This window comes from Trachemys scripta, chromosome 12, assembly GCF_013100865.1.
Source record: "Trachemys scripta elegans isolate TJP31775 chromosome 12, CAS_Tse_1.0, whole genome shotgun sequence".
Taxonomy (NCBI): domain Eukaryota; kingdom Metazoa; phylum Chordata; order Testudines; family Emydidae; genus Trachemys; species Trachemys scripta.
The window spans coordinates 30,084,470-30,099,620 of NC_048309.1; the positions used below are offsets into that span (position 1 = coordinate 30,084,470).

The 15,151-nt window shown below is 48.7% G+C and overlaps 1 protein-coding gene across 5 annotated transcripts in view; it reads right to left on the bottom strand.

Moving 5' to 3' along the window:
- RBL1 (RB transcriptional corepressor like 1) overlaps window positions 1-15,151 on the bottom strand; it is a 73,017-nt gene that overhangs the window by 43,462 nt on the left and 14,404 nt on the right. For all 5 annotated transcript variants that reach the window (XR_004647813.1, XM_034787098.1, XM_034787100.1 and 2 more), the window contains exons 4-8: window positions 6,390-6,451; window positions 6,171-6,299; window positions 5,918-6,078; window positions 4,260-4,309; window positions 3,449-3,635 (exon numbers count right to left, since the gene is read on the bottom strand). Coding sequence is in view for 4 of the 5 variants with exons in the window: in XM_034787098.1 (XP_034642989.1) it covers window positions 3,449-3,635; window positions 4,260-4,309; window positions 5,918-6,078; window positions 6,171-6,299; window positions 6,390-6,451 (589 nt within the window). In the remaining variant the exon portion in view is untranslated. The remainder of the gene's footprint in view (window positions 1-3,448; window positions 3,636-4,259; window positions 4,310-5,917; window positions 6,079-6,170; window positions 6,300-6,389; window positions 6,452-15,151) is intronic.

The window sequence follows — 15,151 nt, forward strand, 5'->3', positions numbered from 1 at the left end:
ATGTTTTTGTCTTTTATCATTTTCCTATATGAGATCATTTGAGAGCATAGTGATTGTCTGGCTTCACCCACATAGTTGTTATTGGGGCATTTTGTGCACTGGATGAGCTATACCACATGTTGTGATAAGCACGTGTAAGATCCATGGATTTTGAAAGGTGTGTGTGGGGATGTTGATCATTGTAGCAGTGGAGATATGTCTGCAGGTTATGCATCTGTTGTTTTGTCAAGGTCTGGTGCTGCTTTGAGTTGGTGTGTCCTGATCTGTGGCAAGCCTGCTTATGATGAGCTTAGCAAGGTTGGGGGTTGTTTGAATGCCAGAATTGGGGGTTCAGGCAAGATTTCTTTGCAGGATGGGGTCCCCATCAAGTATGGGTTGTAACTGTTTGATGACATCCCATCCATATAGGTTCCAGTGGGATGGTAGGCAACAACTAGGGGTATGCAGTTGGAGGGGTTTTTATTTCTGCATTGAAGCAGGTTCTCCGAGTATTTAGGTGGCCCGTTCCATGATGTGATCTACTTCTCTGGTCGAGTGTCCTTGTTTGGTGAAGACAGTTAAGTGTGTTAAGGTGTATACTCCAGACTTTCTCCTTGGAATCTGGCTGTAGATAACAGATTCTTTGGTGTGTTCTGGGTGGTTACTAAATCTGTAAATGTAGGTGTGGTGGGTTTCTTGTATATGTTTCTCTATACAGTTTCACTGCTGAAGCTGATTGTGGTTCCCAGGAAGTTTATGCTAGTGTGGAAGTGTCCCAGAAAGAGTTTAATGTATGGTGGTGGTGGTTGAAGTTATGCGGAAAATCTATGGACAGACAGCTTAAACTCCCTCAGAGGATGGAAATATCATTGATGTATCTCAGGTATACCATTGGTTTCATGGTGCATTTTTCCAGAAATAATTCTTCATGAAGAGGTTGGCATATTGGGGAGCCATCCTAATACCCATGGCTGCTCCCATGGTTTGGGCAAAATGTTTGTTGAATGTAGATGTTATGGGTATGGATGAAAAGGATGAGAGGGTTGTCTATTGTCTTGTAAATATCTGAAGCAGGCAGCTACGCTGTCATTGTGATAGATTTGGTGTATAGAGAAGTGACATCAGTGTTGGCAAGAATGGTGTTCTGAGGGAGGTTGTTAATATTGCAGTGTTTGTGGAGTAAGTCATTGGTATCCTGGAGAAAGCTGGCCCTTTGCGTGGGGGTGGTTTGAGGATGATTTCTGAGAGTACCAATATTCCTTCAGTTAGAGTGCCTTGGCCAGATATGATGGATCTGCCTGGGATCCCTTGTTTGTCTATCTTGGGAAGCATGTAGAAGGTCCCTGGGGTGGGTTCATGCGGATGAGTTTGTAGATTTTCTCTTGGAGTTGTTGGGGGGGGGGGGGTTGATGATATCCTTAAGTTCCTGGATAAACTGTGGCCTGGGGTCATCTTTGAGTTCCTTATAGTAAGTGATGTTGGAGAGTTGATGGTTGGCCTCATTAACGAAGTCATCATGTTTGAGTACAACGGCACCCTCTTTGTCTGCTGGTTTGATCACTATCTTGTGGTTAGATTTCAGTGATTGTATGGCTGTCCTCTTGGCAGTGGAGAGATTATGGGCTGGTCTACACTTAGTCCGGACTTCGGACTAAGGTACGCAAATTCAGCTATGTTAATAACGTAGCTGAATTCGAAGTACCTTACTCCGGACTTACCGTGGTCCAGACGCGGCCGGAAGTCTCCCCCCGTCCACGCCGCGTACTCCTCTCGGCGAGCTGGAGTACCGGCGTCGATTGTGAGCACTTCCGGGATCGATCCCAGAACATCGATGGCGTGCCTCCGGACCAGCCGGTAAGTGAAGACTAGGCCTAAGGTGGATATGATGTTTGTTAAGGATTTTATAGTCAATTTTTTTCCTGAAGCAATCAATGTAATGATCAAGAGTGTGGGTTCAACTGCTCTGTGATGTCTAGTCAGAGGATTATTTTTTCTTATGATTGTCCGTGGGAATGTGGTAACTGTGAGTGGTGTCGTCACTGTTGTGGAAGAATTATGTGATGCAGGGATGGCAGAACAACTCTTCTAGTTCTCCATGTTAGGATGGTATCAGGTACTGTGGTGGGGCAGAAGTTCAGTCCCTTAGAGAGTACAGATAATTCAGCTTCAGTGACGGGTAGTCTTTACAAACTGATGATGTTTGGGTGTCGTTTAGTGTACGTGTGATGGGCACTGGTGCCATGGTTTCTCCCAGAGATGGTGTTCTGTGGGTTGAATGGTCCCTTAGAATATGTACTTACTACTTATGCTAAACAAACAATCTGTTCCACCTTGCATTTAGCTGTAACTCTCGGAATACCTTTCCCAGACCTGAAGAAGAGCTCTGTGTGGCTTGAAAGCTTCTCTCTCTCACTAACAGAAATTGGTCCAATAAAAGATATTACCTCACCCACCTTGTCTCTCTAATATCCTGGCTACAACTACCCAGTATACCCCAGCTTTCTGACAGCTAATTCTTATTTTGCCCTTTTAAAGTGACCACTGAAAATATTTTTCCCATTCCCATCTCAAACACCAGTTTAAGATACACCTCTACCCCGATATAATGCAGTCCTATAGAACGCGAATTCAGATAGAACGTGGTAAAGCAGCGCTCTGGGGGACTGGGCTGCTTTACCTCGTTATATCCGAATTCTGTGCCCACCCGTTACTTGCTGCAGCGCTCCCCAGGGCCCGCCCGCCCCAGCTCATCTCCTTCCTTCTCCCATGAGCGCGCCGCAGCTCCGCTTCTCCTCCCTCCCAGACTTGCCGCCAAGCTTGGGAGGGAAGAGAAGTGGAGCAGCGGCGCACAAGCCTGGGAGAGAGGAGAAGCGGAGCTGCGGCACGCTCGTGGGAGGAGGCGGAGCGGAGGTGAGCTGGGGCAGGGGGCCCGCAGCAAGACGGGGCGCAGAGGAACCGCTCCCCACCCCAGCTCACCTCCGCTCTGCCTCCTCCTCCTCCCACGAGCACGCTGCTCAGCTCCGCTTCTCCTCCCTCTCAGGCTTGCCGCGCCAAACAGCTGATTAGCATGGCAAGCCTGGGAGGGAGGGGGGAGAAGCGGAGCTGCGGCGCGCTCGTGGGAGGAGGCGGAACGGAGGTGAGCTGGGGCGGGGGCCCCGGGGAGGGCCACAGCAAGTAACAGGGGGGCACAGAGGAACCGCTCCCTGTTCCAGCTCATCTCCGCCTCCTCCCCTGAGGGCGCCGCCACGGCCGCTCCCTTCCCCCACTCCCCTTCCAGGCTTGCAGGCCAAACAGCTGATTGGCGCGCCAAGCCTGGAAGGGAGGGAGGGAGGGAGAAGCAGAGCAGATAGATATAATGAACAATATTCTTGGGTTACACGTAAAATGTATTTTTCCCATTTCTGACAAACAGTGGGCATTGAAACCTGCATATGTAAATAATAATAGTGAAATAGACAGGTTACATTACCTTTTCAAAATGCTGCTGAAGATGACACTCCACATGAGCTCTTGTTGTTGTTTTCCCCACTGGCATGTCAACAGCAAACTTTCGGGGCGTTCCAATTTCTTCTTCTGCATCTGCTCCTAAGAAAACCCTCTCATCAAAGTCACCCACTGATAAAACATACTCTTCATACTCCTTATTCAATGCTTTGCTGAAAAAGAAGCCATACTGCATTTATTAAGAGTTAAGCTGTTAAAGAAGCCATACAAACTAGCCAGACAAACTAGCCAATGGAATTAGTCTATACAGTTGAAAGCAATGAATAGTCAAAACATTTATTAATTTTAGTAATAGCATTCAGTGATTGGAAACTAACCAATATCAGTAATAGTGCACATGCCAATGAATGACTTGACTCCCCCTTTTCTAACACCATAGCCTAATGGTTCTCAACCTATTTACCACTGTGGGTCGCATATGCAGTTCTGTGTGTGTTATGTGAGCCGCATCCACACAATATACTACCTGTATGGCCCTGAGGATGTCACATGGGCTGCAGCTGTGTGGTGATTGGACCGTAAGTGGACCATGGGCCACAGGTTGAGAGCCACTGCCCTATCCTGATTCCCTTGGGCTCACTGCAGGGCCTGGTCTCCTTGGCCTCTCTTGCCGCTGGTGACCCTCCAAGACTTGGTTTCCAGTAAGTATTGGAGCAAGTGAGTTAAGCTCTGCTCCCACTGGAAAATGAAACAGCTGTGGAGCAGAGTTGAGATGTTTCTTGCATGTATAAATGGCTTAACTTTATCATTGATTAAGATCGTCATCCAGCACTTACTTGTTATCTGCAAAGCTGCAAAAATCCAAGAGGCAGTCTCCTTTTAAAATCTGGAAACAAGAGAGTTGAAAAATAAGATTACATGTAATGCAATTTTTAAAAAGTAGTAAATCCAAAACCTGTTCAATTCCAGAAGAGTGGAAGCATGTTAGTTTAATTGTAATGCAGATGATTAGGATCAAAATCATTCTCTGGATTTTTGCTGCACAAGACCAGTGAGGATGAATTTGTTGTATAGACGACATCTCAGCAGTAGAAGGCTCCTCACTCTCACAATGTTTTGCTAGATCCTAGCCATAGAACTATGCTACCAACCATCCCCATAGGTAGCGTATAAAATTGTTTTATAACATAGTTCTCACATAATTCTCAGTCAGAAAGTTCCTGTCCAGAATGATCACAATGCTAGAATCCTGCTGGTATATTTAAACACTGTTGTCACTAGCACTGTTCTGCTCCCAGTATAGACAGGGCCTTAGCCAGTCCACATAATGGAGTTTCAGAATCAAGAGGAGAAGGCAGTTCTCTGCTAGTGTATAACTGGGGAAACGAAACAACAAAACCCCCACAACCCTGACTAATCTCTCTCCTTCATAGAAGAATAATGTTTAAACAAAAATACCCACTTCTGCCAAAATGCCCAACTACCAAAACCTGTGCCAATCACTGTGTCCATTTGCCTCTACATTATATCCCCACTTGCACTCCTTTGTTTATGTATAAGGATCATTTTTTATATGGATACTACCATTTTAAGAACGTAAGAATGGCCTCACTGGATCAGAGCAAAGGTTCATCTAGCCTAGTATCCTGTTTTCCGACAGTAGCCAATGCCAGGTGCTTCAGAGGGAATGAGTAGAATAGGTAATCATCAAGTGATCCACTCCCTGTTACCCATTCCCAGCTTCTGGCAAATAGAGGCTCGGGACAGCATCCCTGCCCATCCTGGCTAATAGCCATTGATGGACCTATCCTCCATGAATTTATCTAGTTCTTTTTTGAACCCTGCTGTAGTCTTGGCCTTCACAACATCCTCTGGCAAAGAGTTCTACAGGTTGACTGTGCGTCATGTGAAGAAATACTTCCTTTCATTTGTTTTAAACCTGCTGCCTATTAATTTCATTTGGTGACCCCTAGTTCTTGTGTTAGGAAGAGTAAATAACACTTCCTTATTTACTTTCTCCACACCAGTCATGACTTTATAGACCTCTGTCAGATCCCTCTTAGTTGTATCTTTTCCAGGCTGAAAAGTCCAGTCTTATTAATATCTCCTCATATGGAAGCTGTTCCATACCTCTAAATATTTTTGTTGCCCTTTTCTGAATCTTTTCCAATTCCAATATATCTTTTTTTGAGCTGAACCGACCACATCTGCACGCAGTATTCAAGATGTGGGTGTACCATGAATTTATATAGAGGCAATCTGATATTTTTTGTCTTATCTCTCTTTCTTAATGCTTCCCAACATTGACTCCAAGATCTTTCTTGAGTGGCAACAGCTAATTTAGCCCCCACCATTTTATATGTATAATTGGGATTATGTTTTCCAATGTGCATTACTTTGCATTTACCACCACTGAATTTCATCTGCCATTTTGTTGCCCAATCACCCAGTTTTATGCTACCATTTTATAAACTCTTAAGTTATTAGTATGTACCTTCCTATCAAAGAGCTTTGAAATGTATGGTTTAAAGTAGTGTTCCTTTATTCCTTTGGCTTCTACCATAAGTCCATCATGTAGTTCACAAAGTGTGGCAATGATGCACGGAGGCTCTTCAGAGGCCTTGACTTCAGCAGTGTGAAAGTCTGCTGGTAAACCTGGAAGAAACAAAAAAGGTCAGCTATGATCAATTATATTTCAAAAAGAACTAACAAGAAAAAATGTCTTTCAAATGCAAACACCAACGTACCTTTGAATGATGGATTTAGCAACTCTCTCCTATCTGGGTACAAAAGGGCATTTGCAAAAATCAGGTCCAGGCAGCACAGAAGCAAATGATAGGAATTTACTAAATCATCTCCAATCATACGGAAATTACCTTTAAAAGACAGCATATCACATCAAATAAAACCACAAAGTTAACCACTCAAAATGTGTACAATGCAGGTAGCTAATGAAAACAGCTTACCCTTGGTGTAAACAAAGAGTGTCCAGCAGAAGTTGAACAGTTCTTTAACACTGCACTTCCTTCTACCAGGAAAAAAAAGCAGGAGAAAAGGTAAGACTTCTATCCCATAATACGGGACTTTATTTGTTTGTTTTATGACTAGAGTTCCATTCTTTCCTCACGTAAAAAATATGGTCAGAACCTAAATTCCCTCTAAGCTGTGAGGCCACACAGTAGCCTATTAAGCACCGCGCAGGCACTCAGGCAGGGAGAGAGGCCTCTCCCCGCCGGCCCCAGCCCAGCCCAGGACCTGCTGCAGCCGGGGAGAGGCGCCCCTCCCACAACCCAGCCTGGACCTGCCGCGGCCGGGGGAGAAGCACCCCACCCCTGGCCCCAACACTGTCGCGGATGTCGATTAATCGCAGTTAACTCACATGATTAACTCAAAAAATTAATTGTGATTAAAAAAATTAATCGCACTGTTAAATAATAGAATACCAATTGCAATTATTTTGGGATGTTTTTCTACATTTTCAAATACATTGATTTTTATTACAACACAAGACAAAGTGTACAGTGCTCACTGTATATTATTACTTTTGATTACAAATAGTTGCACTGTAAAAATGATAAACAAAAGAAATAGCATCTTTCAGTTCACCTCATACAAATACTGTAATGCAAATGATTGTGAAAGTGTAACTTACAAATATCGATTTTGTTACATAACTGCACTCAAAAACAGAACAATGTAAAACCTTAGAGCCTACAAGTCCACTCAGTCCTACTTCTTGTTCAGCCAATCACTAAGACAAACAAGTTTGTTTACATTTATGGGAGATACTGCTGCCTGCTTCTTATTTATAATGTCACAAAAGCGAGAACAGGCATTCACATGGAACTTTTATAGCCGGCATTGCAAAGTATTTACATGTCAAATATGCTAAACATTTGTATGCCCTTCATGCTTTGGCCACCATTCCAGTGGACATGCTTCCATGCTGATGATGCTGTGACGAAGTGGGACAGTTCTTAATGTTTCCTCTGAATACTGTGTGGGTGCCTCAGTTTCCCCTATGCATTTCTTAAGTCTCTAGGTAGTGGGGAAAGGCCAGTGTGCATAAATCACTGACATTCTGTCTCCCTGGCAACAAATGGCCAGGGCCCCTTCCCCCCCTGCAAGGAAATAGCTAAAGGTGAACAAAGAGATCAGGTGACCTCCTGGCCCACGAAAGAGACAAAGCCAAGAGAAGGAGGAGCTGGAAGGGGTTGGAGAGTTGGAGCTACCTGGGGACTACGAGTGAGGGCAGACGTGGGTGTCTGGCTCTCTGAACCCCATAATGGACCCGGCCAAGGGGTCCTGTTTGCTGCCGTACCTACAAGCTCTGTTTTAGACCGTGTTCCTGTCATTTAATAAACCTCTGTTTTACTGGCTGGCTGAGAGTCACATCTGACTGCGAAGTGAGGGGTGCAGAACCCTTTGGCTTCCCCAGGATCCCGCCTGGGTGGACTCGCTGTGGGAAGCGCACAGAGGGGCATATGCTGAATGCTCCCAGGAGAGACCCAGGAGGTGAAGCTGTGTGAGCTTCTTGCCCTGAAGACAGTCTGCTCCAAGGGAGAGGAGGCTCCCCAAAGTCCTGACTGGCTTTGTGGGGAGCAGTTCCAGAGCATCGCCCAGGGATTCCGTGACAACTGGGTGGCAGCGGTGGGATGTACTGCACCCCGTGAATGGCGCTTCTTGCAGTAAGTGACTGGGGAGCAGTAAAACAGAACGGGAACGGTTTCAGGGGGCGATTAACCCCTAGGAGTGTGTGACCAGCGAGAAGGACTGTTGGAGTAACGGGGTCCTCCTGAGGACTGCAGCGAGCAGTCTCAGGGGCGGAGGAGCTTGCCGCTCGACCCTGGGAGAGAGAAGGACTTTGCAGTAACAGGGTTCCCCTGGGGATTGCAGCAGCAGTCCCAGGGGTGGAGAAGTCTGAAGCTCAACCCTAGCAAAGAGATGGTGACCACGAGAAGGGCTGGCACACTAGGGGTTCTTCCTGGAAACCATGGGGGAGCTGAGAGCACACGGGCCTGTGAGTCCAAAGCAACTTGGGAACAGAGGAGTGATGGCCTATCACCATCTCCTCAAGAAGGACATTGTGATCCTGTGCGAAAAGAGAGGGTTACGCTTGGGAAGTTCACCAAGGCCCAGTTAATCATGCAGCTGGAGGATGAGAACTGCTCTAAGGAGCAGATTCCTGACCCAGATGGGGCTACAAGAGGATCTGGGAGCAGCTGGAGCAGTAGCCAGGCATCCCCAAGAGTCTGGTCCCCAACCAGACAGGGGTCTTCACGATCGGGTTCCCCATCAGCGGATCGGAGACGGATGGGACTGGAGCTGAGTCCAAGAGAGTGAGAGGACCGTGAGAGAGAGCAAGAGCCCGAGGAAAAGCTGCAGGAAAAGCAACAGCAGCATGGACTGGCGATGGTGGAGTGGAGAGGCATTGGGAGCTCCCCAGGGGTGAGTGGGGATAGACCCCAGGCTGCCAGTTCCGCAGGGAGCCTTAACACTAAATTGCTGCCCCTGGTTAAGGAGGGAGGAGATGTGGATGCCCACCGCACGGCCTTCACGCAGGCGGGCGATTTGAACGAGGAGGACCCTGCGGAAAAGCCCCAGTGTCTAGCTCCCTTGCTGGGTCCCAAGGCCATAGACGCTGTCAGCCAGATGGGTGGGGTGGTGGATAGGCTCCCACTCCTGGCCCCGGCCTATATGTCTGCGTGGAGTCTCCTGGGCTCAGGCCCCTCGGACCCCCAGTGGGAGCGGAAGGTGAGGGTCAAGGGGGAGACATGCTTGCGGTGGCGAGACCCTGGGACAGAGAGAACTGTTGTCGGGCCCCGGGTGGTGCAGTCGCAGATGCTGAGGGGCTGTGTGACCTGGGTGAAGGTCCCCGGGATGAAGGCCCTCGCCCTGTCTATGGCCCGGATCCCTGTGCAGACCCAGGAGGGGTCGGGCTGGCTGGCCATTGGGGTTCTCCAGGATATCGGCTGTGAGGTCCTGTTGGCGGGGTGACCGTGTCTCTTTGGGACAAGATCCAGGCCCTGCCCCTGTAATGGCCGAGGATTTGAATTTGAATCCCGCTAACCAATTGGCTAAGAGGGAAATGGTCAGTGAAAATGCAAATGACCTGGCTGGCAGGAGGGAGGGGCTGCTGGGCTCAGAATACCTGCCTACCTGTAACCAGACCTCTGGGGCTGAGTGGGAAGGAGAGATGCTCCCCGCCCCCCCTGCACACCGGAGAGGGGGCTCATGCTGGCTCTGATGCTGTGACCAGAGCAGAGAGCTCGCTGCCTGGCCCCACTGGGACAACAAGGACAGTGCTGGGCACGGTGGGAGCTGAGACCCCAGCTGAGTGGGGGAACACACAGGCAGGGCAGGTCGGCTGCCAACAAGGTTTGCCTGGTCCAGACGTGCTGCTGGGAAGTGATTACACAGCAGGGAGGAAGCTACCAGGGACCGGGCTCAGGGGGCTGTGACCCCAGGCCCAGCCAGTGAGAGGGAGCAGGTCCCACTCCCTTCCCCAGCAGCTGAATTCCAGACCGAGCTGCAGAAGGATCCCTCCTTGGGGAAGCTGAGGGAACTTGCTGGCCACAGTGCTGCAAACCCCCTTGGGGAAGGCTGCAGGGACAGAGTCCTGTGGGAGAAGGGATTCCTGTACCAGGAATGGGCTCCCCAAGGGGAAGTAGAACTGTGGGGAAATCGGGAGGCAGCTGGTGGTGCTCCAGGAATCCACAGGGTTCTTCCCTTTTGAGCTGCTGTATGGGAGGAAAGTGAGGGGACCCCTGAGCCTGAAAAGGGAGGATTGGGAGAAGGGGGAAGACCCCTGGGTGGATCTCTTCCCTGAGGTGGGAGCCAATCTCCCCATCAGGTGTTCCCCATTCAGAGTCACTGGGAAAGCAGCCCAGAACCTGGAGAGAGAGGTCAAGGACATGCTGGCTTTAGATGTGATCCAGCTGTTCAACAGCCCATGGGCCTCACCCGTAGGGCTGGTCCCCAAGGGAGACAGGATGATCTGGTTTTGTGGGGACTATCGGAAGCTTAAAGCCATCACCGTGTCCGATGCCTACCCCATGCCTAGGCCTGGGGAGATTCTAGACAAGCTGAGGGGGATGGAGAACTTGGCCCTGGCGTACATCGATGACGTGTGTCTTTAGCCAGACCTGGGAGGAACAGGTGTCCCAGGTGAAGAGAGTGCTGGGCTGCCTCAAGGAGGCAGGACTGACGGTAAAAACTGAAAAGTGCAAGGTGGAGATTATCAGAGATTGGCCCATTCCCCAGACCAAGAAACAAGTCCAGGCCTTTATCAGGATGGCGGGGTGCTACCAGAGGTTTGTACCCCACGTTAGATCCCTAGCTGCCCCCATCCCTGAGCTATGTGAGAGGGGTAAGCCAGACGAGGTGGTCTGGACCGAGCAGGGCCAGAGGGCTCTCTGTATACTGAAGGAGGCTCTAATCCAGGGCCCAGTAAATCTGGTAAACCCAGACTTTGCCAAGCCTTTTGCAGTGTTCACCAACACCTCAGACGCAGGGCTGGGCACGGTGCTAATGCAAGCCGATGCGAAGGGCGGGAGACACCCCACTGGGTACCTGAGCAAGAAACTGCTGCCCTGGGAGCAGAACTATGCGGCCTCACAGAAGAAATGCCCGGCCATGGTGCAGGCCCTTAGAAAGCTGCAGCTGTATTGTTTTAGGCGGCGTCACATGCAAGGGGCTGATGCCGAGCTGCTGGAGACAGAGACACCTGTTCAGAGGGTGGCAAAGGTCAAGATGGGGGCTCTTAACCAAGAGAGCTCGAATTGCAGCCCTCCAAACTGGAGCGCTGGGAAAAGACCCAATCTCAGTTTAGAGCCCAGAGGTATTGGGGAGGCAAAAGGGTACAGGCCCATAAACCTTCCCACATGCAGCCTGCAAGCGCCATCAAGCTCAGACCCATGGGAGGATGTGAATCTGGACGGTCCTGGTGTAACTCCCACCAAGGAATGGGAGAGATGATGAGGCATCCATGGGAACGTGGGTGGGTTCAAACTTCCCCAGGGCACTGGCTAAAGTGACCTCGCTCAGTTCAGTCTCGAAGGGGGGAGAGATGTGACGAAGTGGGACTGTTCTTAATGTTTCCTCAGAATACTGTGTGGGTGCCTCAGTTTCCCCTATGCATTTCTTAAGTCTCTAGGTGGTAGGGAAAGGACAGTGTGCATAAATCACTGACATTCTGTCTCCCTGGCAACAAATGGCCAGGGCCCCTTCCCCCCCCCCCCCCGCAAGGAAATAGCTAAAGGTGAACAAAGAGATCAGATGACCTCCTGGCCCACGAAAGAGACAAAGCCAAGAGAAGGAAGGGCTGGAGGGGGTTGGAGAGTTGGAGCTACCTGGGGACTACGAGTGAGGGCAGACGTGGGTGTCTGGCTCTCTGAACCCCAAAATGGACCCGGCCAAGGGGTCCCGTTCGCTGCCGTACCTACAAGCTCTATTTTAGACCGTGTTCCTGTCATCTAATAAACCTCTGTTTTACTGGCTGGCTGAGAGTCACATCTGACTGCGAAGTAGGGGGTGCAGAACCCTTTGGCTTCCCCAGGACGCCGCCTGGGCGGACTCGCTGTGGGAAGCGCACGGAGGAGCATATGCTGAATGCTCCCAGGAGGTGAAGCCGTGTGAGCTTCTTGCCCTGAAGACAGTCTGCTCCAAGGGAGAGGAGGCTCCCCAAAGTCCTGACTGGCTTTAAGGGGAGCAGTTCCAGAGCATTGCCCAGGGACTCTGAGAGATGCTCGTTAAATTTAATTAATGATTTTTTTTTTTTTTAGGGTGACTGAACTCCTTGGGGGAGAATTATATGTCTCCTGTTCTGTTTTACCTGCTTTCTGCCATATATTTCAGGTTATAGCAGTCACAGACAATGACCCAGCACGTGTCACAGTAGAGTTCACAAAATGCAAAAAGGTACTGATGTGAGATTTCTAAAAACAGCTACAGCACTCGACCCAAGGTTTAAGAATCTGAAGTATCGTCCAAAATCTGAGAGGGATGAGGTGTGGAGCATGCTTTCAGAAATCTTAATAGAGCAACATTCCAATGTGGAAACTACAGAACCCGAACCAGCAAAAAAGAAAATCATCCTTCTGCTGGTGGCATCTGACTCAGATGATGAAAATGAACATGCATCGGTCCGCTCTGCTTTGGATTGTTATCGAGCAGAACCCATCATCAGCATGGCCGCATGTCCTCTATAATGGTGGTTGAAGCATGAATATTTAGCACATCTGGCATGTAAATAACTTGTGACACTGGCTACAGCAGTGCCACGTGAATGCCTGTTCTCACTTTCAGGTGACATTGTAAACAAGAAGTAGGCAGCATTATCTCCTGAAAATTGTAACCAAAGTTATTCGAGCACTGAGTGGAGTTGTAGGCCCTAAAGTTTTACATATTTTTATTTTTGAATGCAGGTTTTTTTGTACATAATTCTACTTGTATTAGATGAATTGAAAAATACTATTTATTTTGTTTTTTACAAGGCAAATATTTGTACTAAAAATATAGTGAGCATTGTACACTTTGTATTCTGTGTTGCAATTAAAATAAATATATTTGAGAATGTAGAAAATATCCAAAAATATTTAAATAAATGGTGTTTTATTGTTTAATCGCACAATTAATGTTTTTGATTGCTTGACACCCCTAAAATTAATGACAGTCAAAATTACACAAGTTATGTGAGGAACACCTCCCTTGTCCACAATCTCTCTAATCTGGCACAGGGCAACATTCTGCAACCCCACAAAGTCTTCCTAATTCTTCTTTTGGATCTTCTGACCCCCTCCTCGATCAGAGGAGCGCCTGTTCTGCTATGATTAAGGCTACATTTAGGTCACGGAGGTCATGGAAGTCACTTCCAGAAACCCCCATGACATTCTCTGCTTCAGCCCCAGGGGCTGTGGGACTCTGGAGCTGGCAGCCTGGCAGGGTTCCAGCAACAGGGGCCCCTGCAAAGTTCCAGTGACAGGTGACAGACTCCTGAGGGGGCCCTCCTCAGGGTTCCAGTGACGGATGAGTCTTGTCAGGGGGAGGGGTGCAGGGGAGAGAAGGAGGGGACGCCTTGGGCAAGAGGTTCGGAGTGTCCCATTTTCTCTTTGGGAAATATGATCGCCCAGCACTGCAGCGGGAGGGGGTGAAGGCTCAGGGGTAGGGCTAGAAAGGAGTTCAGGGGGTGGGAGGGCGCTCCGGACTGGGGTTGGGGATGCACTTGGGGTGGGGGCAGTATGCAGAGCGGAGCCCCCCGGCTGCCCCTACGCATAGGAGCCGGAGACGGGGGACATGCCTCTGCTTCTGAGAGCCACATGGAGCGGCCCCAACCTTGCTCCCCGTTCTGGAGCGCCGCAGCGGGGCAAGCCCCAGATCTAGCTCCCCAGCGGGAGCTCAAGGGCCAGATTAAAACAGCTGGGAGGCCGGATGTGGCCTGCAGTTTGCCCACCCCTGCTCTAGGGGAACACAAGTAGCTGTTTAAAGGTGACCTGAACTTGCAAAGAAAAAATAGATTTATAACTTTTATTTTTAATAACTTTATGCTTTTCTGCATTAGAAGTTCAGGTTTTGTCTATCCTGGAACTTTATAGACAAACTAATAGCATTCTCAGATGGAATGAGGCTGAAAGTGAGAAATGACAGAGGGGAAAGGATTTTTATCCAGGTTGATTAGAACTCGTTTTTTGTTTACACCAATTTCACAACTACAACTAACACACATTTGAGAGAAAAAGTCAGTTGAATTCAATTACTCCTGGGGGAATTTTGCACCACTGCACACAATTAACAAGCTGGGCATATTTTTAATTTTTTGCATAGAAAAAAAAAAAGCTTCTTCTGGAAAAGTTGCTTCAGTTCTGCTTTTTGCCCACCAGAGGGCTCTATGGCACTAGAACAGAGCAGCAGATCCCGGTCAGCTAGGGTGAAGAAGGCAGGTTCTTTCCCTTCAGCACCTGTCGGGCCAGGTCAGGAGACAGGGGATATGGGGAGACCACATAGAACTGCTGTGGGGGTCAGACAGTGGCTCATAAGGGCTAGTGGGGGAGGACAGACTGGGGAAGGGAAATGGGAATGGAGGCGCAGGGCCACAGGGGGGTGTCCTAACAATCCCTCCCAATGGCCCCAAAAAACCTGTTCCATACTTTTCTCACAACCCTCTAAGTTCACACCCAGGCTCCTTCCTTAGCTCCTCAGTTACCCCTAACTCCCCCTGTCTTTTCACTACTTCTGAGGAGTGCAGGAAATACGGTTCTGTATTGTAGTTTAAATGAATTACCCAGAATTCTGTATTAATATGCCTAGTAAGGAATCTATTTGTCAAAAAACATTTCCTGAATCTTTTTTGTCATCTGTATTGTTACAGACATACTTGCTGACAGGGATTTTGAAATAAATGACCAAAAACAATTTAAATTGGTGTGATTAGAGTATGTTATTTTTGACAAATAACGTGCAGAATTTTAAAATATTGTGCACAGAATTTTAATTTTGTTACAGGATTTTAAATATTTTGGCGCACAATTCCCCCAGGAGTATTCAAGTCCCCCTTCAATTAAGATATCAGAAACTCATATCTGTTGGAAAGGACTCCCAGATCTCTCTCCAGCAAAAAAACAAAAACAAACCAACCAACCAACCACACACACACCCCCCACCCCCCCCCCCCCCCACCCCCCCCCCCCCCCCCCCCCGCCCCCCCCCCCACCACAACCCCACAAACCCACAC